The 27,533-nt window shown below is 42.7% G+C and overlaps 1 protein-coding gene across 1 annotated transcript in view; it reads right to left on the bottom strand.

The window, feature by feature from the left end:
* The window catches only part of LOC111725036, a 111,122-nt gene that overhangs the window by 52,091 nt on the left and 31,498 nt on the right, over positions 1–27,533 (bottom strand). Inside the window, exons 5-6 of the mRNA XM_023512728.1 lie at positions 22,819–22,929; positions 11,083–11,261 (exon numbers count right to left, since the gene is read on the bottom strand). Coding sequence (XP_023368496.1) covers positions 11,083–11,261; positions 22,819–22,929 — 290 coding nt within the window. The remainder of the gene's footprint in view (positions 1–11,082; positions 11,262–22,818; positions 22,930–27,533) is intronic.

The raw sequence follows: 27,533 nt of genomic DNA, 5'->3' as shown, positions 1-27,533 counted from the left end.
TAGTAGACAAGACAAGGTGGGCCCAGAGCCTCCGTTTAGTAGACAAGACAAGGTGGGCCCAGAGCCTCCGTTTAGTAGACAAGACAAGGTGGGCCTGGAGCCTCCGTTTAGTAGACAAGGCAAGGTGGGGCCCGGAGCCTCCGTCTAGCAGACCAGGCAAGGTGGGGCCCGGAGCCTCCGTCTAGCAGACCAGGCAAGGTGGGGCCCGGAGCTTCCGTCTAGCAGACCAGGCAAGGTGGGGCCTGGAGCTTCTGTCTAGCAGTCCAGGCAAGGTGGGGCCTGGGGCTTCTTTTTGGCGGTCAGGGCAGGTTGGGCCCGGAGCCTCCGTCTAGCAGTCAAGACAAGGTGGGGCCGGGGGCTTCCTTTTGGCGGTCCTGCCCTGGTGGGTGCGGAGCGTCCTTTTCTTTGGGGCTCTCCTCCTCGCTGCTCCAGTGGTTTTGTTTTCGGGCTGTCTGTTTCTGGTTTGCCGTTGTTGTTTGTCCCTCGTGGCTGTTCCTGCTTTGCGCCTTTTGCTTGTCTCTCGTTCCGGTTTTGTCCTTGGGACTTTTCTTGTTTTCTCTCTCTTGTTTTGTGGTTGGTTCTTTTCTGGTGTGATCTTTTTTGTTTGCTGGTGCCTTGCTGGGATGTATCTGTTTCTGTGTTTGTCGATGGCTGTCACGGTTTATTTTCTTTCCATGTTTCTCTAGATCTTTCACGGTTTTTGTGTCCCTTGTGTTCGCCTTGGTGTTTGACGGGCCTGTCGTCACTTGTGTTTTATGTGGTGCCGGCCGTTCTACTGGTCTGTTTTTTTTTTTCTTGTTGGGTTCTTTCTAGGGTTCTTGTTTTTCTTTGCCTCTTTTCTTTTTTTCTTAGTTAATTTCTAGTTTTAGCCCTTTTTTGTTATTCTTAGCTCGTTGGCTGTTGTGGCCCACTGTCCTTCTTCTTAGTTCTTGTGCTTTATGGCTCCAGTGTGTTTCCATTTAGTTTTTGTGCTTTATGGCTTTTGCCTGTGTCTTTTTAGTTTTTTGGCTTTTTTGGTTTTAAATGTGATTTGTTTTCCTTTTGTCAATTTTGGTAGGGATTATCATTCGTTTTTTTTTGGTGACATTCAATATAGATTAATAGACTTTTTTTTCCTGTTTCATTCTCGATGTTTTGCTTTTCTTTTTAATTGTGTTTTCTTGTCCCTGTTGTTGTTTTCCTTTGGCCTGGGGTCTCCTGTCCCTTCCAGTGTGGTACGTTGGCTGTGGTGGTTGTCCTTCGTGCAGGGGAGTCAATTCTTTCTGGTGTTTGGCTTTTTTTTTCTTTGGCTGTGTGTTTCGCTCATTGTGTTGCTTTTTTTTTTGGCTGTGTGTGGCGCTCCGTGTGTGTTTTGGTTTTTGGGTCCCCCCGCTCTCAGCATCCACATTTGTTTTTTTGGCTACATGGTCTCTGGGATTCCTCTTTTTTTTTTTCCGCTGGTTGGTATTCGGTCTTGTTCTTTTTGTTTTCATTTTGGTTGCGGTTCCGTCTTGTTTCTCCTTTATTGATTTTCGGTTCGGGGGCTTATTTGTTTGTGTTGATTGGTTTTTGTTTTTTGTTGTTTTTTTCTTGTTTTCCTTCTTTGTTGTTTTTTGTTGTTTGTGTCTTTCTTTCTTCCTCTTGTCGCTTCTCGCCTTACTGGCTTTTGCTCTTAACCTTTTTTCTTTCCTCCTTCCTTCCTTTTTAGCTATCCCTGTTTTCTGTTTTGCTACTTTCCTTTTTGTTTCTGGGTGGAGTCTGGTTAGTGAATCCGCTCTCTGTTTTTGTGGGTACTCTGGAGAGTTAGGCGTCTGAGTGTGTTTGTGGGTCTACTGTTGAGTTAGGGGTGAGTTCAGGCTTGTGGTGGTTTCTTTTGGCAGAGGCCTAGTTGAGCAGTGTTTTCGTTTGTCTTGTGGGGTGCCTAGCTTATGAGGGTTTTGGTTCTGGTGGTTTAGTCCCTACGTTATGACGCTGGTGGTTCTTGTCGGTTATTCCGTCCGTTTGGGCCCTGGAGGGTTGTTTCGGGAGTTTGGGGGTTGTGGTACAGTTATCTGTTCTTTGATCGGCTTGAGGTTGGCTTGGATTTTTTTGATTCTTGTTTTTTTTACGGTAACCTTGTTTTATTTTTGCTCTTGTTTTTTTCAGATAAGGAAACTTCTGGATGTGGACTTGGTCGTTCCTGCTATTGATCTGTTTGGGTGTGGCCTTGGCCATGTTTAGGGTTTTTCTGTTTAAGGAGGCCACTGTCAAGCTTGATCGAATTTCAGGTTGAACTGGAATGTTTCTGAACTCATCATTTGGTGGCTTTAATTTGCTTTTTACTTACATGGTTGTTTGTTGGTGTTGGTTTTCTGTTACGTTTCCTGGTTTTTGTTTGGTCTTGTCTGTAGTTGCCGTGTCTTGGTTTTTTTCTTTCTCTGTGTGGACTTTCCCGGTTTTAGTTTCGTGTTTTTTTTTTGTCTGCCTTCGTGTTTTTTGTTTTGGGTTTTTTTTTCATTTGTCTTGGTTTTCTTTCTTTTTGTATTCTCTCTGTTTTGTTCTGTTTTACCTTCTTCTTTTTTTCTTTTTTTTGTGTTTTTTTGTGTGGTGGTGTGTGTGTTGTGTTTTTGCATTTTTTTGTTTTTGGGTGTGTGTTTTGGTATTTCCGTGTTTGTTCTTTTTATGTCCACCCTTTTGTCTCCCAGTGTCTTCTAGGAGTTTGCCTTCCACTTTTTCGCTTACCTTATTCTATGTGTTTCAATTTGCTTTTTGTTCTTACCTTTGTCTATTTTCTGACCCGTTCTTTTTGTTCAGAACTTTGGCTTTTTTCTTATCTGTTCTTTTTGGTGGCTATTTCCTGATTGTTTTTGTGTCCTCTTCCTTGTTGTTTTGGACTTTCCTTTTCTGTGTGCTCTTTGTTGGTGTGTTTTTTGTTGCTTGGGTCATTGGTGTTTGGCGGTGATGCTTTTGGTTAGGGGTTTTTTGGGGTAGAGTCCTGATGCCTGTTTTTCGGTTTCTTTTTGTGGAGACTCCATGGACCGCTTTGTGCCTTCCTGTGTGTGACTCCATCTTGCAGGGCCTTGATCTTGGATTTCTGAGCTTCTATCTGTGTGGGCCTTGATTTTGTATTTTTTAGCTTTTAGATCTTTGATAGTTTTTTTTTTTTTGTTTCTTGATGGCCTACTTCTTAGTGTTTTGTTTTATCCATCTTAACTGCTTCTGATTCTCTGTCTTATTTAGTTCTTGAGACCTCTTTGTTTTTTTTTTTGTTTGAGTGATGTTGCTCTCTCTTTTTTTCGTTTCTTGGTTGGGTTTTGTTGGTGTTAGTTCTTTTCGGCTCCTGTCTTTCTTTTCTTTGTTGTATTTCTATTCGTCTGCTGTCCTTGTCTTGTTTATTTTCTTTATAGTGGTCAGAGCATCTTGCCTTGCTTATTTCTGTTTTAGTGTGCGGTGCCTTTTGCTTTCTTCTTTCCTTGCTCCCTTTTCTGTGCTGTGGGTTTCCTTCTGGCTTTAGTCCTTTTTGTGTCTTGTGCGTTGCTCTGTGGTTTCGGTCTTGTTGGGCTTTTGTGCTTTCCTCCGATCTTTTGCTCTTGTTGGGGGTGGGTTCTTCCCACGTTTTTTTTCTTGTTCCTGTCTCTTGCTTCTGCGGGCGTTTTTTGTCTATCTATCTTCTCTTCACATGGGGGGTCCCACTTTTATATATCTATTTCTCTTAGATGTGAGTTCCGAAATTCATAGCACCTTTTTTATTCGTTGTGAGTTCAGTATTCCGTTTCCACTTCCTGATAGCTGGTGACTTCAATATTTCGTTTACGAAACCCTGGAGTTCATTGAGACTCCATATCTGCCAAGTGTCGCTGGCCTGTGTTGTGATTCCCTGACTTTTCCCTGTAGATTACTTATGTTCTATTTTTCTGATGTTTCTCTGCGACTTTCTGCAGGTTCGTTTTTGTTATGCGCCTATGCGAGTTTTTGCAAGTTTGATCCCGTTTTGTCCCAAGTGTCTTTGTAGCCTGTTTTGGACTAATTTTTGCCATGTGTTTTCCGAGGCTGTCTTGGGCTAGACTTTGAGTTCGATTTTGGGGGGTACTCTTGGGCCTTAGTGTGGGTTATGCCTTGTGGAATGATCCTTGGGATTTGGGCCGGCCATTGCCGCTTAATCTTTCGATTGTTGCTGAACTGCCGATTGCCGTATTTTTTTTTTCTTATTGATTGACTCAGGTTGTGCATCCTTTTTTTTTCCTGTTGGATGTTAGCGATGGTGGTCCTTTTGTGGGAGTTGTTGGCTTTTAGTGCTTGCATTCCTAGTGTGGGAGTTCCTCGCTTTAATTGCTTACTTTCACAGGTCAGAGAGCTCGCAAATTAATAGCCAAATGTCACGGTTTTGGGAGCTAGAAAATGACAAGGCTCAGCGAAGGCTCTTGGTGGAAGCCAAATAGCAACGGTCAGAGATGAAGGAAACTGGAAGTTGGTTCTTTGCAGAGATACGTCATGTTTTGTTTGGGTTGGTTGTTTGTTGGTGTGAGCACTCTTTTGTTTGGTCGTGCGGGTGTTTGTTTGGACCTTACTTAGTGTAGATTCTACATGTGTTCATGTGATACTTACTAAATTTCGATTATGGCTGTGTTAACCCGTTTGCTGAGAATATTTCATGTTGTCTGTGTTACCCGGTTTGTTTACCCTATTTCTGCTTTTATGTAGACCGTTCACACTGTACCCCATGACTGCATTAATGTACACAGTTATGATTTAATAAAAAAAAACAACAAAGAAAAGAGAAATAAAATTGATAGGCCACTAGATAGATTATCTAGAAATAGAGAAAGACTCAAATAAGCTCAATCAGAGATTGAAAAGGAGGCATTGCAACTGATACCATAGGAACACTAAATATTAGCTGTGACTACTATGAAAACTTGTATGGTCAGAAACTAGAAAATCCAGAGAGAGAGATGAAAGGCATCCAAAGTGGGAGAGAGAAGGTCAAACCATCCTTGCTTGGCAACAATATTCTGTTACAGCTAGAAAATTCTCAAGGCTCCACCAAGACTTCTAGAATAAATAAACAAATAAATGAAGTCTCAGGTTACATAATTAATGTACACAAATAAGTAGTATTTCTGTACTAATAACAGTCAAACTGAGAGTCAAATCAAGAACACAGTATCATTTACAACAACAGCTGAAAAAGAAATGCTTAGGAATGTATGGGAAAGCTCTCAGCAAGGTGGACTTCCAAGTACTGTGAAGGAGGCCACTGAGGACACAAATGAATGGAAAGCAACCCCGTGCTCATTCACGGGAAGAATCAACATGGTTAAAATGTTCACACTGCCAAAGTGATTTACAGGGTCAACACAATTCCCATAAAAACAGCAAAGTTATTTTTCACAGATCCAGGGGAAAAAAGTCCTAACTTCACATGAAACCAGAAAAGAACTGTAGGGCAGTGCCTGTGGCTCAGTGGGTAGGGTGCCAGCCCCATATACCATGGGTGGCGGTTTCATGCCTGGCCCCAGCCAAACTGCAACAAAAAAATAGCCAGGCATTGCAGTGGGTGCCTGTAGTCCCAGCTACTGGGGAAGCTGAGGAAAGAGAATCACCTAAGCCCAAGAGCTGGAGGTTGCTGTGAGCTGTGATGCCACAGCACTCTATCAAGGGTGACAAAGTAAGACTGTCTCTACAAAAAACAAACAAACAAAAAACTCTAATATTTATACTCTTAAGCAAAAAGAACAATTATGGAGGCATCACATTACCTGACTTCAAATTATACTACAAAGCTGTAGTACCCAAAAACATCATGGTGCTGGTGCACAGGGAGACATGTGGACTGAGAGAAGAGAGCGGAGAACCAGACGTGAAACCACAGAGCAGTGACCAAATGATTTTATACAAAACAGACAAAAGCACACCGAGGAAAGGAAGCCCTATTCAATAGACGGTGCTGGGAAAATTGGATAGCCATGCGCAGAGGAACGATTTAAGACTTAAATGTAAGAACTAAAATCAGAAAAATTCTAGAAGAAAATGTAGGAAAAACTCTTTTAGACATCAACATAGGCAAAAAATTTATAGCTAAGACCCCAAAGACAAATTAAGTAATAATGAAAATGAATATGGGGCTTAATTAAATTAAAAAAGTTTCTGTATAGTGGGGGAAATACTCAACAAAGTAAGCAGACAACCCACAGAATGGGAGAAAATATTTGTAAACGATTCATCTCACAAAGGACTAATATCCAGAATCTACAGAAAACTCAAACAAATCAGCAAAAACAACAAAAAAGAAAGAATAAAAGAATAACCCCATTAAAAAGTGAAAAAAAAAGAAATAAACAGAGTTTTTTCAATAGAAGATATAGAAATAGCCAACAAACTTATGAAAAAACACTCAGCATCACTAATCATCAGGACAATGTGAATTGAGGCCACAGTGAGGTACTCCCTACCCCTATCAGCCTGGTCTTATTAAAATATCAAACAATAAATGTTGGCATGGATGCAGTGAACAAGAAACTATTTACACTGTTGGTCGACTATCCATTAGTACAACTTCTGTGGAAAAAAGCATGGAGATTCCCCAAAGAACTAAAAGTAGACCTATAACTCAATCCAGCAATCCCACTACTGGGGTAACTATCAAAAGGAAGAGAAGTTATATCAAAATAACATCTGTACCCAAATGCTTTTTGCAGCGGAATTCACAATTGCCATTGAAGTTCCCATCAGCCAAGGAGTGGAAAATGCATATTATGGAGCCCCATTCAGCCGTAAAAAGGAATGAAATAAGGTCACTTGCAGTGAGTTGGATGGAACTGGGGACCATTATCCTAAGTGAAGGATCTCAGGAATGAAAAAAGAAACCCCATATATTCTCACTAATAGGTGGGAGCTAAGGGATGGATCTGCATGGTCAGAAAGTGGTGTGATGGACACAGAGACTAAGGGAGAGGGTGGGCTGGGGAGGGATAAAAACTTACCTGCTGGGTACAATGGACACTATTCTGACGACACACACTGAAAGCCCTGACTCCAGCTTTATACAATTCACTGATGCAATGAAAATACTTGTATCCCCCTTAATATTTTGCAACAAAAATTGTTAAAAAGAATTTAGAAAACATAAAAGTATAAATGCTCTATCTCCAAAAAGGAATGCGTTACACATGACCCCTCCTCCTAGTTCATACTGGACCCTCCACCTTACTCCTGAGCCTGTTGTCAACTTACTGCTTCTCAGCTCCAAGTTCCTTCCTCAATATCTGCTCAGCAATAATGGATGGAATTTCTTTCCATAAAGTTCTCCTTTACAGAAAGTGTGGCAGTGAGATATCTCAGGAGAGGATGCTAGGGGAACACTGAGGGGGAGGAAGCCCACCGCTCCTGCCAGCTCCTGGTGGGTGGGTCAGTGTGTGGGTGCACTGACGTCCGGTGCTGCTTTATCCATGCCGTGCACCCAGAGTGCACTGTCCCTCTGAGACCAGCCCTAGCACGCCCAGCAGTCGCTCTCCGTGGCTCTCTCCATATGGGCATCCTGTGCTCAGGTGTCCTGCCCGCTGGCCCTGATGCCCTGATCCTCTCTGATCTACCCCGTGCTCAGGTGTCCTGCCCACTGGCCCTGATGCCCTCATCCTCTCTGATTCCCTTCCTCATCTGCTGGGTTTGTTCTTACAGCCCCTCCACACCACCTCCTTCCAGCAGGGCCTTTCCAGCAAGGACACCTCCAGCCCCCAGGCCTCCTTCTACCCGGCATCCTCACCCCCATTGCTGACCCATGGACTGGCCACCAGCTGAGGTTCGTTTGCCCTATCTATGCCCTCCCCACCCCTGAATGGTTGCTTCAGTTTACTCTGTGACTGCTAATTCTGTCCTAGCACCTGCAGCTCCGCCATCTGTGAATTCAGCTATATCTTCCCAGAGAGGCCTGAATCCCCAGCCCTGGAGAGGGGCTGCTTTTTTCGTATGTCCTCACTTGTTACTATACCCCATAGTTGTGACTTTATCACAGTTTAGTAATTCTTTTATTAAACTTCCTCTGTTTAAAGCTCCTGTTTTTGCTGGGTGCAGTGGTTCACACCTATAATCCTGGTACTCTGGGAGGCTGAGGTAGGTGGACTGCTTGAGTTCAGGAGTTCAAGACTAGTCTGAGCAAGAGGGAGACCCCTGTCTCTACTTAAAAACAAACAAAAAAAATAGAAAAAAATTAGCTGGGCATTGTGGCTGGCATCTATTATCCCAGCTACTCAGGAGGCTGAGGCAAGAGGATAGCTTAAGCCCACAAGTTTGAGGTTGCTGTGAGCTATGAGGCCAAGGCACTCTACCCAGAGTGACAGAATGAGATGAAATAGATAGATTAAAAAAATAAATACAGCAAGCTCCCTTTGTGATTCTATCTCCTGATTGGATCCAGACTGCTAAAATTCTCTTCTTCTTCTCTGTGAATTTACTTACAGTACCAATCATAATTACACATTTTATTTGTGAATCTATTTCTTTCTTTCTTTCTTTCTTCTTTTTAAATTAAGACAGGGTCTTACTTTGTCACCCTTGGTAGAGTGCTGTGGTGTCATAGCTCACAGCAACCTCAAACTCTTGAGCTCAAGTGATTCTCTTGCCTCAGCCTCCCTAGTAAGTGGGAGTACGGTGTCAACCACAACGTGAGAATCTATTTCTTAATGCCAGTCTTTTTCACTGAACTACAAGCACAAACAGGGCAGGCCCAGTGTCCGTTTTGCTCCTTCTGAGCTTGTAGCGTAATGCCTGACTTACAAAGTGCTCACTCCATATTTGCTGCATGAATGAATACTGTATGGCTGAGTTCATTTTCTGCTAATTTATTCTGTTATGTTCTTCTTATGCCCCATTAACCTTTCTCAGTCACCGCTATCTACGCTGAAGATCAGACATAATGTGTTCTGGAATCTGTAGTGCCACAAGGGATCTGGCGTTGGCTCCTCATAACCAAGATAGAGCAGTATTCTTATATTTTTCCGTTTCCACATTAAAACCCGTTGTGGTAAACGATGGTCTTAATTGTAGCTACTCATGGTAGTTTTTTCTTAGCTGTATCTAAATCATAAGATCCACATTTCTTTTTTAAAAAGACTGGAAGTAGTTAAAAACATATACTAATCCCAACTACTATTAATTACCATCCCAGGTGTAATTTTACACAGATTGCATCCCAGGATTCACAGACTCTGATCCCTAGAGGGTGTGGCGGGTAATTTAAGTGACTCGGCTCACCGTAAAGACGTGAAGACTGGCAGGGATTACAGCAGATCGGACAGCATATGCTTCACCTGGGTGCATTTAATTTAAAAATTTATAAAAACATTGCACAAGCCAAACATAACATCTGCAGGCAACACTGGCCCCATAACTGCCACCTGGTAAGCCGTACCTAAAATCCTGGCTCCAGGAACCGTTCTGAATCCCAAATGCAAGAATCTTAAAACACGGGGTGCTTGACATAAAGTTGCTTTAGGTATCTACCTTGCTGAGGGAGGGCATTCAAAGGGTGTATCTACAATACCACTCTTTCACAAGAGAGAACAAAAATTATCACCAAAGGTAGGAAGGACATGATCTCAGTATAAAGAAAAACCCATCCCAAGCTTACATTAGTTGTTTTTATTTCTGCCTTTTGACTATATGGGATAAACTTTGTTAGGGTACTCTCTGGAGTTATAAGTCAGTATTACCTTGAAAGCTTGAAAAAAAGTGTATCATTTCCAGAGCCCCATTCTTGGAGATTTGGGAGGGTAGGGGGAGTGGATGGTTTGCACGTGTACTTTGGGAAACTTCTCAGGGGCTTGCAATGCTTATCCAGGCTGAAACCGTCGGCCTGTTCCACTTTAATACTCAGAACGCAGAGAGCAAGGACAGACCATCCTTTCTCATCCTGATGAGAAAGAATCCTATTTTCCTGCACTGGAGGGAGACAAAGGTTTTCAAAGTAGCTGAAAGGCTCATATCGTCGTGAAAGGCAGAGCACTGCCCAGGCTCTGTCACAAGTAAGAGATTCAGAATCCAGGAGCAGAAAGTCTTCACTGTAATTCACATCTTATTCCTCATTTTTTAAATGTATTGATTTTGTTACTGATATGTTTCTTTCTTTGTTCCAGAAGGAATTAAGGATGATTTTATATATATGTACACACGCAGATATATACACATGTATACAGCTTAACATTAGTTAAGAAACAGGGGCAATGTAAACGAAAAGGCAGAAAAAAATAAGACCGTATCATGAATGAGGTAAACAGTCAAGACTTCCTGCTCTGAACGCGGGTTAAAGGAGGGTCACAGATGTGGCCGGAGTTACGGGATGCGAGAGTCCATGGGCTCCCTAGAAGAGGGGGTCTGTTCAGCTCACACGAACCAGTGCTGGAGAATTTGTCAAGAGAAGTTGGAAATTGGAATTTCTAAGTGAAATTTTACAGTATTTGCAACTGATTGAAAAAGTAGACACCGTATTGCACAGGGATGGGAAAACACTTGTGCTGACAGGACGCCGCCTGCAGGCTGATGGTTTGAACCTTGCCATCTGCATCACCTGAAGAGCTTCCAGACCCGAGGCCTGGGCCGCCCAGACTTGCCCAGTTAGAAACATCTGGCAGGAGGGCTGAGTCTGCATACTTTGAAAATATTCCCCCAAAGATTTCAACCCTTACCTGTAGTAGAAATCACTGCTTTAATAAAATCTGGGAAATGAGACAAGTTATTCCAGGCCACTTCTCTGGCGCTTTGCTTCAGAGGCCTTAATAACATCTGAGCCCGGCCCCTGAGGGCAGAGCCTGGCCCTGCTGCCCGGGAGCTCTGCGCTGCCTTGGGCCCACCTGGATTTATCTCGGCATTATCTCTACAGTGGGCTTTTTTTTTTTTTTTTTGGCTTTGATAAAGTTTTCACAGAGGATCTGAAAGTAAGACAGAAACTTATGCCAGCCTTGACTTAGGCCTCAGCAGAGACAAACAGATTGCCATTCTCTGAGCTTAGAGGTCACAGGAGAGATTTCTCCTTTCAGAATCTTAGAACATGGTATCTCACGAGACAATGCTTTGCTCATGAAATGGCCCATGTGAGTACACTTTCCAGCCTCCACCCCTGCCTCAGTTTACCTTTTTGTGTTTGTAATACTGGAGGCAGCCGTCATGCTTCAGCACAAACCACCTCTTCCTCCAGCCCTTCATGAACCCCGAGTGTGTCCTCTTATGCAGGTAACCACGGCAGGTGGGCCAGGGGGTGTTGGGACAGCGGCTGATGTCAGAGCCCACCACCAGAGTCAAGATATCTGGACCTAGAGGAATCAATTTGGGATAGTTCAGTGGCTGAAAATCTTAGAATCAGCTGAAGGACTGTTACTATTCAGAAGGAATGAATAGAGAGTCAGATTGGGAAATGAAATCAAATGAAACAGAATCCTACAATTGGATTGAACCAGCATTCCCTAGTAATTCCAACCCTAATGTCTGTGAGGAAAGTGACAAGCAGGGAGGTAAACTGACTTCCCTGAGGACCCACCAGCTGTCCGGGCTGAGTTGTCTGGGACCCAGGGCTTCTGACTCCTAGTGCAAATCGCCCATTTGACCACCAGCGATGCTGGTTCCGCTCACAGGCTTCTCAAGTCTGCCGATTTTCATTGTCTAAAACATCAAGCTAAATCTTTAAACACATCTTGGTTTACTTCCTAAGAAGAAGGATGAGTGATGCTTGGTTTTTTGACTTCTTTTTTTTGAGACAACGTCTCACTCTGCTGCCCTGGGTAGAGTGCTGTGTCGTCAGCACAGCTCACAGCAACATCAAACTCCTGCGCTCAAGTGGTTATCATACCACAGCTTCCCAGGTACCCTCCATGGCACTTGGCTAGTTTTTCTATGTTTAGTAGAGATGGGTCACACTCTGGCTTGGCTGGTCTCAAACTCCTGAGTTTAAGAAATCCACCCACCTCTGCCTCCTAGAGTGCTGGCATTATAGGTGTGAGCACCACTCCTGGCCTCGACTTCATTTTTATTTGAAATAATTAGCATGTTGACTTGGGTTCGCCAAATGGATGAGCTAAGTCACTGTTTATATCTATTGCCAATATTGTCTCTGATCAAAATCAATCAGTTACAAACCTTTGAACTTGGAAGCAGAAGTTCTAGGAGCACTGAGGCTCAATTTTTTTTTCTTTTTCCTCTTTCCTGCCTACATGATGGAGTGCTGAGGGTTCATCCCAGAGCATTCAGCTTCCTGCCCTCTTTCTTATCCTCCTGTGGAGCCTGGTCCCTAGCAGCACCCCATTTCCTGCAGGATTGGTGTGGTACATAGCGTGGGGGAAACCGTTCCTGTCTCTGGTAAAGTGAGGTCACTGTTCCCCTGCTGGGCTTTGATGCTGCAGCCTGGACACTGACTTTTCTCATACGCCTACCTCTTGATGCCTCGAGAAAATTCTCTAAATGTCACTCAGACAGACAGCAACTCTGACATGCTTTGAAGACTGCAAATGGGGTATGACTTCATTTACAATTCCTCTGAGAGGGAGGCCACATCCCTGAAGGGGGACAGTTGGCCTTGGCAGCGCTGACTTCATCATGATGTCTGACATTGAGATTACCGATCTGTTTAGAGCTGTCTATGGAAATGGGGGTCAGTGAGGAGACTCCTCTTCTATAAATGACAAGTTCCAACCCAGGGGATCATCCCCAGCTGAGCCACATGGCCCTGAAAATAAAGATTTGTCCCAGAAAGGCTGACACAGTCTTAACTTCAGCAGCACGCAAAGCACCTTGGTAATTAAATAACTCTCTGTGTGTCAAGATAATTCTTCATTGCCATGTAAATACATTTTAATTTATTGAACTGCCCTTAAGCTCCTGTCAAAAACACATCCAGAAAAATGAGAAGGAATGCTCCAGGTTGACCAGCAACCCACACTCATCTCTGTCTTTGGACTTGAGTCCCCCGAGCACTACACTGCTGGACTCATCTGCACAGCTGACAGTCCGCCATTATTTATGTGCCGCGGCAGTGGGACGCCCTGGAGGTCGCGCTCCTCTTGCTTACACAGACTGCATATGGGTTTCTCTGATACCGATTAGGCTAAGCTTGTGTCTCAGCCCAGCCATAAACATAATTCCGTGCGCCACAAAGAATCCTCTCTGGGGCAGGGATACAGATGGCCGTGCTACAGCTCGGTGTCATCATATTAGAGGAAAGTTTTTCACATCCAGCGTGAGGACACGATCCTGATGCATGAAGAGTTACTGAGCTCCAAACAGCTGTTGGGAGATGGTGGTTTTATACTCGTTCCCGTGGCCCGGAGGACTAGGGCCTGATAGTCACAAAAGAGCTTGATTTGAGACCTTGGATTTTTCACGCTCTCTTCAAATGGGTTATTTGTATAGTCACTATAATTTTTGTGCATGTGTTAAAAGAACTAAATTGTCAAGTAAAGCCGTTTAAAACCCCCTGGTTTTGTTATTATTTATTGACTTACTGGGAGCCTGAGTGTTTTGCCTTAATGCTTCTCAACTAAATGGGAATGCCAATTACTAAACGGACCCATTGACTGGCATGCCCCATTCAGTAGGGCCAGTGGAGCCCTCAGACCGTGCCCTTGTCACGAGCGCTCAGGTGATGTGAGACCACAGTCTGAGTCCCGGGTCCCCAGGCCTCCCTGTTTGTGGGAGGCTCTGCTCATATTAGTACAGTATGGTCACCAATTCGCCAGGTTTCTTTCTTTCCTTAATCATGGCTTAGTCTCGTCTGCTTTCATTTGAGCACCAATATCTCTGGACAATGAAATTATTAGGTTTTCCCCCCACCCCGACTTACTTTTTTCTCTAAGGCTCTCCCCACCCTGGAGAAAGAAACAAAAATCACCATTGCTTTCCTTTACTGGACATCCCCAAAATCTTGCTTCCTTTTGGGGGGATGGGTGGGACACGGGATGTGGGAAGGCGGATGGATGCTGTTCACAGCCAGGGGTCAAAGTCAGGACATGGCTCAGCCGAGAACCCTCCTCTTCAGCAGATCCAGTTCTGTGTGTGTGATTTCCTTACAAATAAAGACCCCTCAAAGGCTTCTCCCCTCGCGCTCTGCCTAGAGTTATGGAAGTCAGGAGTTGTGGGTGAAGTTATTTACAGCTACAGGAACGAGAACAATGACTTCTTTTTCTGATTCACACTTTATCCTTGGATCACCGGCTTCTTATTATGCCACCAATCTTAAGCTGTGTCAGAGTCGCACCTCCGCTGTCAGACAAACTCTGCCACCCTTGCGGGCGGGATGAGAAATGTGCAAGACGTGTCCCCGAGGGCCTGTGCTCGGGCGCAGAGGACTCGCGCTGCCGGGCGCTGCGGCGTTTTCAGGGACCGTGAACACGACGCCCTGATGGAGCAAAGCGCCTCAAGGCTGCCCCCAAATCACCATTTTCCTTTTCATTCTCTTACTGGTGATTAAATCTTCTATTCAAGCCTGCACATAACAGCCCTATGAAAGCCCAAACCAGAAACCTAATTAAAATAAAGATTTTTTTATTTTAGACGTGACAGGCTGCGTTTTTAAGTATCCAGGTTTGGTTTTCCCATCAACAAAATAAAGGTTACTTTTACAGGAGTGTGTGGTCAGTGTCACTGAGTAGTATTTCTAATTATAAAACTGGACTTGGAACTTACTGCGTCCCTCTCTACCGCCAGGATAAGGAGAGAGCTCCTGCCTTGAGGCTAATAAAACAGACTTGTAATCGTACAGCTTTAACCTTTCGGCCACTCCTGTGAGACGTGAGGCTGTGCTGATGCTGAGCTGGGTGTCCAGGATCGCTGGGGACAGCTGATTAGAATTACAAATGTGCGACACCACCAGGAATTCTGCATTTAAAAGAGTTTGCAGGCCAGTGTGACATGCAGCTGGATTAAGGATTCGGTGTCCTGGGAAAAGCGATTTGCTGTTCATCAATCTAAACCAGTGAAGTGGCAGCCAGTAGGATAATAGGGTTTTACCAAAGTTTGAAATACACGGGAATGCGTCTATACAAAGATATACATGGCGTTCAAAAACACGTCAGCTAGCATTTTAGGAAGGGAGAAATAAAAGGCAAGTGGAAAGCTTTAGATTTTGAATAAGCTATTAATAAATATTTTATAAATACATATTCTGAGGCCTCTGTACAACACATAAATGTAACATCAGCCTTCACCTGCTGTATCCTGCTTGATTACCACTTTTGTCGGACGAGTTGATGATTTCCTGTCCCCAAAAGAACCCCCTAAAACTTGTTTCATATTCTATATAGTCCAGAAAATTCCCTGATCAACTTATAGGATTCTAACAAAATCAAATTGTAAAGAAAGCACGACGGGGTGGCACCTGTGGCTCAAGGAGTAGGGTGCCAGCCCCATATACTGAAGGTGGCAGGTTCAAACCTGACCCCGGCCAAAACTGCAAAAAAAAAAAAGGACGACATAAAAATTTAATTATTCCTATGATTTCTCTTCCTTCCTCTTCCTCTTACGTGTCATGGTCACGTGTGTTCTCATAGACCCACCGTCACCCCTGTACCCCTTAGTCTGGGGTGGAGCTTACACTGTGCCGCCCCATCCCGGAGGCCTCGGGTGCGGAGAGCGGAGTGATCAGAGCACCGGGTCTGGGCACTGACTGGAGCGCACGGCTCCTTGTGTCCCCTTCTGCTCTGTTTGCTGTTTCTCTGCATACACTTTGCTTCCCACCATGGGCTCTCACCAAGTGTGCTGGGTACAGGCATGTGGGCACGCCATTTTGTGTATCTTTTTATTTACATATATGGTTTGGTGCGGAGATCTTATTTCCTCCTTCCTCCCTCTCTCCCTTCTTTTCTTTCCCTCTCCCCTCTTCTTCCCCCCACCCACATGTTGCCAGCTCAAAATCATGTTTTAAAAATCTATGGTGCTGATTAAGTGCCTGTCATATATATTGTTTCAAACATATCAGATATTTGTCCATTTGTATACAGAGTCAGGCAGAGACAGGAGTTCAGCGTCTGCATCCCCCAGGCTGGTCAGCCAGATGGGCTTTAACTCCTCTCTACCCTAGTGGACGATGCAAGAACATCCTTGTATACGTCTCCTCCTATAGGAGGATGCAAGAACGTCCTTGTATACGTCTCCTCCTATAGGACGATGCAAGAATGTCCTTGTATACATCTCTTCCCAGGTTCCTCTGGGCTCACCTGCCCAGAAGTGCATCTGCTGGGATGTGAGATTTATGGGCCCTTCCCCAAGTGCTGCCAGACTGCTCTCTGAAATGCCAATAGCTCTGCCAGGGGTAGAGGATTCTCACTTCCTCACATCCTCGTCACAGGTGGCTATTGTCTGACTTTGTAATGCTTTTGTTTTCTGATCTGGGAGATCTGAAATATTATATTTTTGTTAATTTGCATGTCTGATCACTAACAAAGTTATTCTCCCACAATTTCTTTTATTGACACTGTTTTTAACTATAAAACTGAGCTCTTTAAATCAGCTTTATGTGACTCATGTTTATTTTCTTATTAAAAAAAATCCTAAACATTCTGTTCTGTCCTCATTGATTTGTGGTGGTGCCTTTATCAGGGATCAAGTTTAACAAACACATGTGTTGAATTGAGTCCACCAGCCCATTCCATTCCCCCAGTCTATTGTCTGTTCCCGAATGGTGCCACATTTTAAAAATTTATTATTGTGGTTTTGTAGTAGACCTTAATATCTGTTATGAAGAGTTCCTCGGTCATTCTTGACCTATTTACAACTGATGTAGCTGTTTGAAGACCTTTATTATTGTACACATTTTTGCAGATAAGTGTGACAAACCACTCAAAAATTTTATAAAATTTTGCTGGAATTTAATTGAATTTTTCAGATTAACTTTGAGAGAATTAAGATATTTACTTTTTTCACACATAAACATGCTATGTATTTTTACAATTATTTAGGTATTCTTTTATGTACTGTGATAAAAGTTGAAAATGTTTTTCAGTGAAGTTTTTGTGTGTTCTTTGCGGGATTAAATCTTAGCTGCCTTACAGTTCCTTGCTATTGTTAATGTACCATTTTCCTTTCATTTTCATTTTAGTTCTCTGCCATGGTGCATTCTGGCACGTGTGTTGAAGACCATTTGACTGTGTATGTGTGGACTTATTCTGGGTTGTCTGTTCTGTTTCATTGGCCTATTTGTCTGTCTTTATACTAATACTATGCTACTTCAACTGATAACAGAGAAACACTACCAAGTTAGATGTCATCCCACTTGTCTGTGTTTGTTAATTTTTTTTTGTCTGTGCTTTTGGTGTCATATCCAAATAATCATTGAAGACCAATATTGTGAAATTTTTCCCCTATCTTTTCTTCTTGTAGTTTTGTGATTGCAGGTCTTACATTTAAGTCCTTCATCTATTTTGTGTTGATTTTTGTGTGTGGTGTGAGATCAGCATCCCACTACATTCTTTCACATGTAGGTATCCTGTTCCTCTCAGCACCTCATTTGAGAGACTGTTCTTTGCCATTGCGCATTCTGGCACGTGTGTTGAAGACCATTTGATTGTATATGTGTGGAATTATTCTGGGTTGTCAGTTCTGTTTCATTGACCCATTTGTCTGTCTTTATACTAATACTATGCTACTTCAACTGCTGTAGTTTTGTAATAGACTGTCTTTTGAAATTAGGAAGTATGGTGCTTCTAGCTTTGCTATTCTTTTTTTTTTTTTCTTTTCTGAGACCGAGTCTCACTTGGTCACCCTCAGTAGAGTGCCATGGCAGCACAGGTCACAACAACCTCCAACTCTTGGGCTCAAGCTGTCTTCTTGCCTCAGCCTCTTGAGTAGCTGGAACTATAGGCACCCACCACAATTCTCAGCTAGTTTGTAGAGATGGGGTCTTGCTCTGACTCTGGCTGGCCTCGAACTGTGAGTTCAGGCAATCCGTCTGCCTTGGCCTCCCAGAGTGCTGGGATTACAGGTGTGAGCCACTGCATCTGGCCTAGCTTTGCTATTCTTTTTCAAGATTGACTTGGCATTTGTGGTCTCTTGTGGTTTTATGAATTTTAGCATCATTTTTCTATTTCCTTAAAAACTGCAGTTAGGATTTTGATGGGAATTACATTGAATTTGTAGATGGCCTTAGATTATATGGATATTTTCACAAGATTAATTTTTTATTTTGGATTAATAAAGGGTACCTATGATTAGGTTACATTGTTTGCATTTGTTAGGTAAAGTCCGAGTTGTAGTTGGGTCCTTTACCCAGGAGGTGTGCCAAGTGCCTATATTGTACTCATTGGGTGGGAACTTAACAAACCCCCAATACTCTTTTCTTGAATTAATAAAGTATTGAAATCTGAAGAATGGGGAAACAATATTAATTTTTTTCAGTCCTTGAACACAGGACGTCTTTTCATTTTTTCTGTCTTCTTAATTTCTTTCATCAATGTTTAGCAGTTTTCAGTTTTCAAGTCTTTCACTTCTTTAAAGTGAAAATAAAGTTAAATTTATGCATGTTTTAATTCTTTGTGCTCTTATAAATGGGATTGTCTTCCTAACTTCCTTTTCAAATAGTTAATTGTTAGTGTATAGAAGTACTGATGATTTTTGTATATTGATTTTTGTGTGTGTATATTGATTTTGTATTTTGCAATTTTAGTGACTTTAAACTGTTACTAGTTTTATCAGTTTGTTTTGTCATCTTCAGAGTTTTCTTTATGTAAGATTACATCATCTAAAAAGAGGTATAATCTAACTTCCTCCTTTCTGATGTGATGCGTCAGACCTGGCAGAGGCCTAAGAGTGGAAAGACCATTGCTAATTTGGGGTGCAGTCCTGGAGAAGTTGGGTGCTAGACACATAGATGAAGTCTTTCCCTCTTTAGAGGTAGTCAGGGGCTGGGATCTTTTGTTTCCTTGCTCTATGGGGAGCTTCCCTGGAAATCCTGGGCACTGGATGTGCAAACCTACTCCTACCCTCCCTGTAGAGAAGTTAGCTGGGGGCTCTCCTCCAGTGTGTGGTGCTGTGACAGGTGTAAGGACTCTGGGGAGAGAGTGTCCCAAACCTCTGCTTCAGTAACTCTGGTCCAGTGTTTACCTGGGATGTGGGGCCATTGTCAGGTTCTGATTTCTTACAAAGGAGACTTGTCTGGGAAGAATTGCTACACTGATGTGTCTGTAAGGGGATGAAGGTGCCAGGCTTCCTATTCTTCCATCTCGCCGGTATCAGCCACTATTCATACTTACTTTTTATTTCCTTGTTCTGCTGCTTTTTGAGATTGCCAAGTTCTGAGTTAGGTAAAATTGGTTTGCCCTGGGGAGGAGTTGATGTAGATGATGGGAAACTGCGCCAAGTTATTTCTTCCCCTTTATTTTCCATGATTACCATAAAATCACTTTGAATTTATATTTCTTCTTGCTACAGTGTTTTATGTAAGAGTATTTCAGACAATCTCTTCTAAAGCTATCAGTGCTCACTACATCCTTAAAATGAACTGACCTTAAGTAGTAGTGCAGGGGGGGACTGCATTTGAGTTATAATGCTAATTCCTAAAGGAAAACATACTCTATAATATCCTTGTATCCGGGGTTGCTGTGTGATGTCAATCAGCTTTCAATTTCTTTAGAGGTGATGCAATTGTTCTGTCTCAAAACTTAAAAAGATTCTATTTTGGACGTCCTTACAGGCCACTATAAAGTACCAGCATGAGGCTTTCACCCTTATCTTTTTGTTCGCCAATCTATGAGTTGAGTTCTTTCTTCCTTCTTTAATTCTGGAAAAGTATTATTTTTTTTTCTTTAAAATATTTCTCCTTCCATGTCTTTATTTTTTTACTTGCCACTCTAGATGGAAATATTATCATATTGACTCCTCTAAATTGTGTCCTGTGTATTTCTTAATTGTTCCTATATATAGGAATATATATATATATATATATGTATGTATATATATATGTTTCCTAATGCTTTCACTGAGAGTTTTCACACTAAATATTTTGGATAACCATAATTTTTTTCTATTCAGCTCCCCTAATGCATTCTTTCATTTCAACACTGCCTTCTTTATGCCTAGTATTGACAATTGTTTCTTCTTTACATTTGCCTGTTCTGATTCATATTCAGTATCCCGCAATGTCCTCCCTCATCACTTTTATGATATTTATTGATCTTATTTTAAATCCTCATTCTCTTGGAGCTGTTCATTTATTTTGCATTGGTTGCTATAGATTGTTATGAAGTCCTGTTTCTCAGATCTCTTGTTATTTTTACTAGATAACTTTCTTTGCCCTGGGATTATTAAATATTTTGGCTGAAAACACATTATGGGAGGAAGTTCATGGTCCAGAAGCAGCTTGTGCCCGTCCTGATGAGAGCAGTGGGGGTGGCGGGTGCGTCTCGGGTCATGAGCCTCTCGGGGCGCTGGCTCGGCTCCATCACCACGTATCTGCTTCATTTGCTCTCTCTGAAACTCAGGGACTCTCCCTGTTCTTCTGCCACAGGCTCCACTTTTTCTCAATTAAAATATGTGACAATCACTTAGTCTTAGGAATGTGTAGGAGCTTATACCTGAGTAAAGGATGATCAACTTCCCAACCTAGCTGGAGTCAAAGACCAGCCTGATGTTATCTCAGCAACTGTCCCTCATAGGTGCTGCCATGTTTTTTGGCTTTCGGTGGTAATAAGGTAGAGAATTGGGCTTCCAGGTTTATACAGGGGAGTAAAGAACTGGACGCTCTCTCTCAGCTATCTCTGAACCACAGTGCACTTAGCCCTCTTCTGCTATTGGCTGTAATTCCCTCCCTTCCAAACACACATAGGTACCAAACAACCTTGTTTCCTTGATGGTCTCTATCTGGCCTTACGTGGTGTCTCATACCTACAATTCACTTCCATGCTTTGGAGGTATCTCCAGTGTTGTGTTCGAAAAGGATTGGCAAAGACACAGGATCAGGGCTTTCTTTACGCGGGGGAGCCACTCAGAAAGTGGAAGCAAGGTGTGGTTGAGCCCCCAGCACAGCAGCTCATAAACCCAGCTACCAAGTAACTCCCAGGAGCAGCGTAAGTGGAGGGGTTGAATTTAGCTCCTCCTCAAGAACCAATGTCAGTCCATCATCTTGTCAGATATCAGAAATTCCTCCAGTTAAATTTCAGAGAAGATTGTTTCCGTTAACTAATATAGTGAGGCTGAATAATTTAGAACTATGAAGAATAAGCTTCTGGGGGAAAAATTATAATAAATTGCATTGAGAGTAGAACCATTCCTAAAAACAAGATTTACTTAACTCAGAAAATTGGAAAAATAATTACCTTTGAAAAAGAATCTAGAGGTGGGTAGGAGGGGATTCATAATAAATAAAAGAAAAAAAAGAAAAAGAATCCAGGAATAATTACATCTAGAAGTAAGGGGTAAAATTCCCTTGTTGTATGGGATGTATTGCTAATAATTCATTAGCGTAACCATTTCCCTCAGTTTCCCACATGTACTGCACATAAGATAAATCCCTGTATAAGATTTGCAGGCAGCTGTGAAACCCGCAGGCAGGGGTGCACCTGGTGTAAGCTGCAGGGGTCTGCAGAGCACTGAGCTAAAGTCTCCACCAAGGAGATCCAGAATTCACTTCTGTGCTTTGGCGGCAGCTCCAGGACACAGTATTAGCCAGTGATTTTCTCGTGTGAGTCCTTGCTAGAGAACTCTCACGCTTTGCCCACCATGAAGCATGATTTCATTATGCGGAAGGGCCGGGCACGATTCCTGCTCGGCCAGTCACTCCACTGCCTGCCACGGGTCCCCCTCACATGCACACAGTTTTAATGCCTCCTTGTCTGATAATGTACTTCAAAGGCTCAGAAGTAGACACGCAGCCTTTGGGAAGCTAGGGATAGGACACCACACCAAATGATCCCATTATGGATCGTGGTATTTACCAGCTGTGTATTTTTTAGGTCTATGGGCAGACAAGGGCTTGTAACATAGTCACTATATATATATAATATATATGTATATATGTATATTATTTTGCAGAGAGGAAGATGGTGTTTCCTTTCCACAAAGTTTAATGTGAGTGGGTACAAGGCGGGTAGGGGCATCATGTGTTACTGCTGTCTTGTGGTGATTTCAGCTGTGTCAGAATTGCTCACTTTAAGGGCAGGTCTCAGGTGGGTCTGGGAGAGTCTGTAGCTTTAAATCTGTGATTCATTCATTCCTTCCTTCCTTCCTTCCTTCCTCCCTCCCTCCCTCCCTCCCTCTCTTTCTCTTTTTCTTCTTTTCTCTCTTTTTTTATGTTAAAACTTGTTTAATGTACATAGTTACCGTTCAATAAAAAAAAAAAAAGAAAAAAAAAAAAAACTTGTAGGCCCCTAACTCAAAAAACTGATGGAAAGAAAGGAAAAGTAAAAGGAAGGGAAGGAAGGAGGGAGGAAGAAAATCAGGGGGGAGGGAAGGTGGGAAGGAAGGAAGGTGGGAAGGAAGGACAGGGAACTATTATGGTAAATAAAGCCTTGTACTATCTTTGTTGTGTGAAGACTTTAAGGATTTGGTAATAGAATGTTTTGCTTTCTGCTGTTTTCTGGTTTCACTTTTGGAGATGACCATCAGTAGAAAAGGTTCCCCCCCATCTATTTGTTTGGCAATCTGTAATGGGGGCAAAGTGCACTGACACTTTCATCAGACGTCCGCTCAGACTGGAGCTCCACTGCACCCCTGGCCCCTCCAGGCCACCTCTGCCCTCTGCCCCTCCAGGCCACCTCTGTTCCCCTCTGCCCCTCCAGGCCACCTCTGCCCTCCGCCCCTCCAGGCCACCTCTGCTCCCCTCTGCCCCTCCAGGCCACCTCTGCTCCCCTCTGCCCCTCCAGGCCACCTCTGCTCTCCCTAGAGGCCACCTACCTTTCCTTGCCAGGTGCACCGCTTCTGCGTGCTCCGCGCTGGTGACCTCAGTGCCGTTGACAGCCAGCACCACGTCCCCAATCTGCAGCCGGGCCTCCTCTGCGGCGCTGTCTGAGAAGAGACAGATGACAGGGTCTCATGGAGGGAGGGTCCCAAATTGAGTGCCCTGTTGTTTGTGTCTTTTTAAAAGGCTCTTTCTCTAAAGGGCCTTTCTTTCCACCTTTAGACAATTGCTGCTGTCATTAATAAGAAGGAAAATGCTCTCTTGAAGCCTCCCTTTCATTCCCTGGACGTGGTTTCCCGCACATTCAGCCGGGCATCTGCGTGGCCTCTTTGCAATATAATAGCAAAGCCACTCAGAAACTCAATCTATTCACCCACCAGAAGGCTGGCCTGCGAGTTGGCATTCCCCCGCTGCTGCTGGGCTTCTTTGTAACCCTGAGAAAATCATTTAACCTCAATATCTTCATCTATAAAAAGCAGGGTGGGGGCAGAGCTTCTCTGCTGGATTGTTGAGGGAACAAGTAATTGAAATACTTATGAAGTTGTGGCAAAAACAGATCTTGGAGTAGCAAAAGAAAAAAGAACCCAAGAGCTACTTTTACTTTCATTGTATGGCTCCTCTCTGAGCCATCTCAGAAAGGAGACCAAAAATAGCCTAAGCCTCGGGACTTAGGCTTTGGGAGACTGCAAGGACCCTTCCAGAAGTTATTTATTTTATCCCCCGGTTTTCTGCACTCGTTGAAACACACCCGATATCCTCCCGGAGGAGAAAGGTTATAAGAAGCCGTTTCAAGGTTAATTCATTTTTAATAAGGTCTCCCGTATGTTTGACCAAACTTCTTCCTGTGGCAGTTTAAGTCCATCTTTTCTTTTTTATTTAAACCCATTTTCTCTTTCTCAGATCTCAGAGTGGGGTGTGTGCATACCGTTCATGGACTTGCAAAGTATCATGCAGCAAGATCAGGCTTTTATTTTCCAGAATATCACAAACCTGCTCAAACAATTTTAATCATAAGGCACGACTCAGTTGGTAACATGACTTAGAATATTTATAGTAACGACTACAGTTTGTCTAAGTCTGCTCCTAATAGGGGAAGGAAAGGCTTCTCTGCTTGGATGAGTAATGCCATCAACATGGGGGGGAGGTAAAAAGCAGATAATATTTGATATTCCCATTCATTTATATGATATTCTTGCAGTGAACTAAATAAAGCCTATGGTATGATTTGAATTATATTCCTTCAAAGTTTAAAATCTCAGAGGAGTTGCTTATGGTGGCAATGTTCTCAATCAAATTCCAAAATGACAACATAGGTCCACCCAGAGATGATTTCTTAGCAATTTTTGTATTCCCCATGGCACCAAATATCATGTCTTATATACAGGGTGGACATGAAGTTCACGTGCAATTTAAAATACTTCAACATAGTAAATTGCACCCGAACTTTATGGGCACCCTGTATAGTAGTCTTGCAATATATACTGACTGAATGAATGACCCCAAATTATATGCCTGTCTTCAAAGAGCTTGGAATTCCGTTGGGAAAGAAAATTCATGCACGAGCAAAAGGAAAAGTGACTTTGTAACACAGTGAGTAACAAGTGTAAAATAATGAAGACCACAGGTCTATGAAATGTCCAAAGAGGGAACTCTCACACCCTTTTGCAGTGGGTAAGAAATGTTTTTCAGAAGAAGGGGAATCTGGGCTGACGTTGATGAATGAATAGATTCTCCATAGTGGGAAGTGATGTGGGGGGAGAGGGGCTGCAAGGGCTGGGTGTTCACAGGCCCAGCTGCTCTTCCTCTGGGCTCACAGAGGGGCAGCTCATCTCACGACTGCTTTGCAGCTGGGCCTGCAGCACAACTGAGTTCAAGCCACAGGAATGTGAACAGAACTGCCAGGCAGCACAGCGCGGCCCAGCCCAGAAAAACACAAAGAGCCGCCCCTCACAGTCTGTTCCAACCTGCCTGCCAGATGTGGATGACTTCCAGGCCCTAAGGGATGACAGATTCATAGGAGAAAGCCCGATTATGGAACATTATGTAGGGGTAAAACCACCCTTCAACCACGAACATCCACATGGGACTCTTTTCGACTTAAGCTATTAATACCTTTTTCTTATTGCGGCTAGCATAATCTGAAAGAATAAGAAAACAAAATAAGCTTTCTGAGCCAAGATAGAAAAAAAGGGCTGTTTTAAGACAGGACAAAAAGTTAGTGACTCAAATGAACTGGAACGGCGGCTCTGTGGGTGTGACTGTGTGTGTGTGTGTGTGTGTGTGTGTGTGTGTGGTGGGCGATAAGAAAGATCGCCAGTGTGTAAAGGGGCTGGACGGTGAGGATATGGAGTTTGTATGTGATCCCTTAATAGTAGAGGCCATTAGAGGTTTGTGAGCAGAAAATAGATACACAGTGGTTTTTAAGAAGATTAATTTAGAATAGGGAGAGATTAAGTTAAGCAGATCAGCATGGATATTATTACTAGAATTAATATAGGCCTGCAACATGACTCTGGCAATGGGAACTGGAAATGAGGGGCAGGGATACAACTCTGACCCAGGACCCGAAACATTTGATTGTACTCACTTGTTACCTGTCACCCTTAATGGGTTGTGAGCACCTCATGGGCAAGTAGAAATTCTTATTGACTTATTTACTTCTTTTGGTCTTTCCCATGCTCAGCATAATCTCTGAAACATGGGAAGGTATTTTAAAAGTTGCTTGAATATGCGTTTGTTTTAAGATACACTGACATAATCGTGTGAAATAAAACCGAAAATGTTCATTGGTGTGATAGGAAACAATGGGCCTGAGAAATAGATTGAGGATTCGTAACCAAAGGGACAAATTTAAGGAGAGAAACAGGGAACATCGAAGGCAAACTCTTGACAAATAATCATCTCTCAGGAGAGAGGGGCAAAGACAAGACAGAGCATGGCACAAAGAAGGAGCAGGTGCGCCGTGGAGGGGACGGACGCGGCAGGATAAAGCCAGTGAGGGCAAGAGAGGAACTGTCAGCAGGTCTATAGTGATGGCATCAAAGTGGCCATAACAATAACATTTTGATCCTTTTTCATTCAAGAATTCAAGAACAATGAAGATGGGAAAAGAGGATTAAATCTGGAGACGGGAAAGTTAATAATACCTAAGGAAGTTGAAAGTGGATTATTTAAGTGCAAGGAAAATGTCTGAATCATGAGTGCCAATCCATGTGTGTTAAAGGTTGGCCAGATGAGGTAATAAACAACTCTGATTAAAAGATGCATCTAGTAATAGGTTGTTTGTTCTAAGTAGAATTTGCTTTTAAACACTTTTTTCTTAGAGGATTCATTAGATATGAAAATAATTCCCTTTTTAAAAATACCTTTATTGATCTCTATATAATTCAAATACCATATACTTTACCCATTTACACTGTACAGTTCAATGGTTTTTAGCATATTCAATCTAATTTTAGAAGATTTTGGTTACTCCAGAAAGGAGCTCCACAGCCAATAGCAGTCACTTCCTATTCCTCTGAAACCCTCAGCCCCAACAAGCACTAACTTGCTGTCTCCATGGACTTGCCCTCTGTGGGCGTTTCACACACATGCAGTTACACACTACGCGGTCTGTTGTGTTCGGCTCCATTCACTAGGGTAATATTTTCAAATTCATCAGTTACGGCCTTTACTGACTTTCCTTCTAGTGGATGAATTACATTCCATGATAAGGATATAGCCTGTTTCGTTCAGCTCTTCATCAGTTCGCGGGTATTTGGATTGTTTTCCCTATTTCCTTTGTCTAAACAGTGCTGCTATTTTTTTTGCAGACATACATTTTCATTTCTCTTGAGCATATATGTGGTGTAGAAGTGCTGATCAAATAGTAACTTTATGTATAACTTTTTGAAGAACCCTCTAGAATGTTTTCAAAAGTGGCTACAAAATTTTACATTCCCATCCGCATTGTGAGTCCTAGATTTCTCTACCTTCTTCCCAGTATTTGCTATTCTCTGAGTTTTTATGATTTTCGCCATCCTAGTTGGTATACGGTGGTATCTCAGTGTGGCTCTCATTGCATTTCCCTGATGGCTGTTGATGTTGGACATTTGTTTGCGTGGTTATCAGCTATTTGCATTTCTTCTTCAGAGATATGTCTCTTTGAATTTTCCGTTCATTTTAAAATTTATATTATTTATCTTTGCATTATTAAACCACCAGAGTGAAAATGATTCTTGCTTGTAGAAGAATTATTTCTGGAGTGTAACTCTTCCCCACATTACATGTGGTTGCTCGTAACTTTAATCCCGGATGTGTAACTATGTTCTTCTATTTTGCAATGCAACTTACAGATCTTCCATTTATCCATCAATTATGGTGGGAGTTTAAGGCATTAGGACTTCTTCAGAGAGGGAGATATTTCAAAGTGAGCCTGTAATAGACCACACAGATGTTCGCCCTATCTGAGGCCGGTCTTGGGAGCAGATGGAAATATTCTGCCTACATTGCACAGGATGGTATGATAGGGGTAGTGAGAAGACAAGACTCTGATTTTTTAAATGTACTTTTTCTTCAAAAGGATACTTGACTGTATGGTTCCGTGTTTATTATAAAGAGTTAAATGCTAAGTTACTCTATCCTTACAGGACTACTTACATATAATGCATAACTGAAAAGCTTATAATTAAAAAGGGAGGCTTGTTCTTTTCATTTTAAAATTGTACTTTAA

Source organism: Otolemur garnettii, unplaced genomic scaffold, assembly GCF_000181295.1.
Source record: "Otolemur garnettii isolate 467f Iridium unplaced genomic scaffold, OtoGar3 scaffold00030, whole genome shotgun sequence".
Taxonomy (NCBI): domain Eukaryota; kingdom Metazoa; phylum Chordata; class Mammalia; order Primates; family Galagidae; genus Otolemur; species Otolemur garnettii.
The sequence above is the reverse complement of the archived record's forward strand: the minus strand, read 5'-3'. Positions and strand labels throughout refer to the sequence as shown.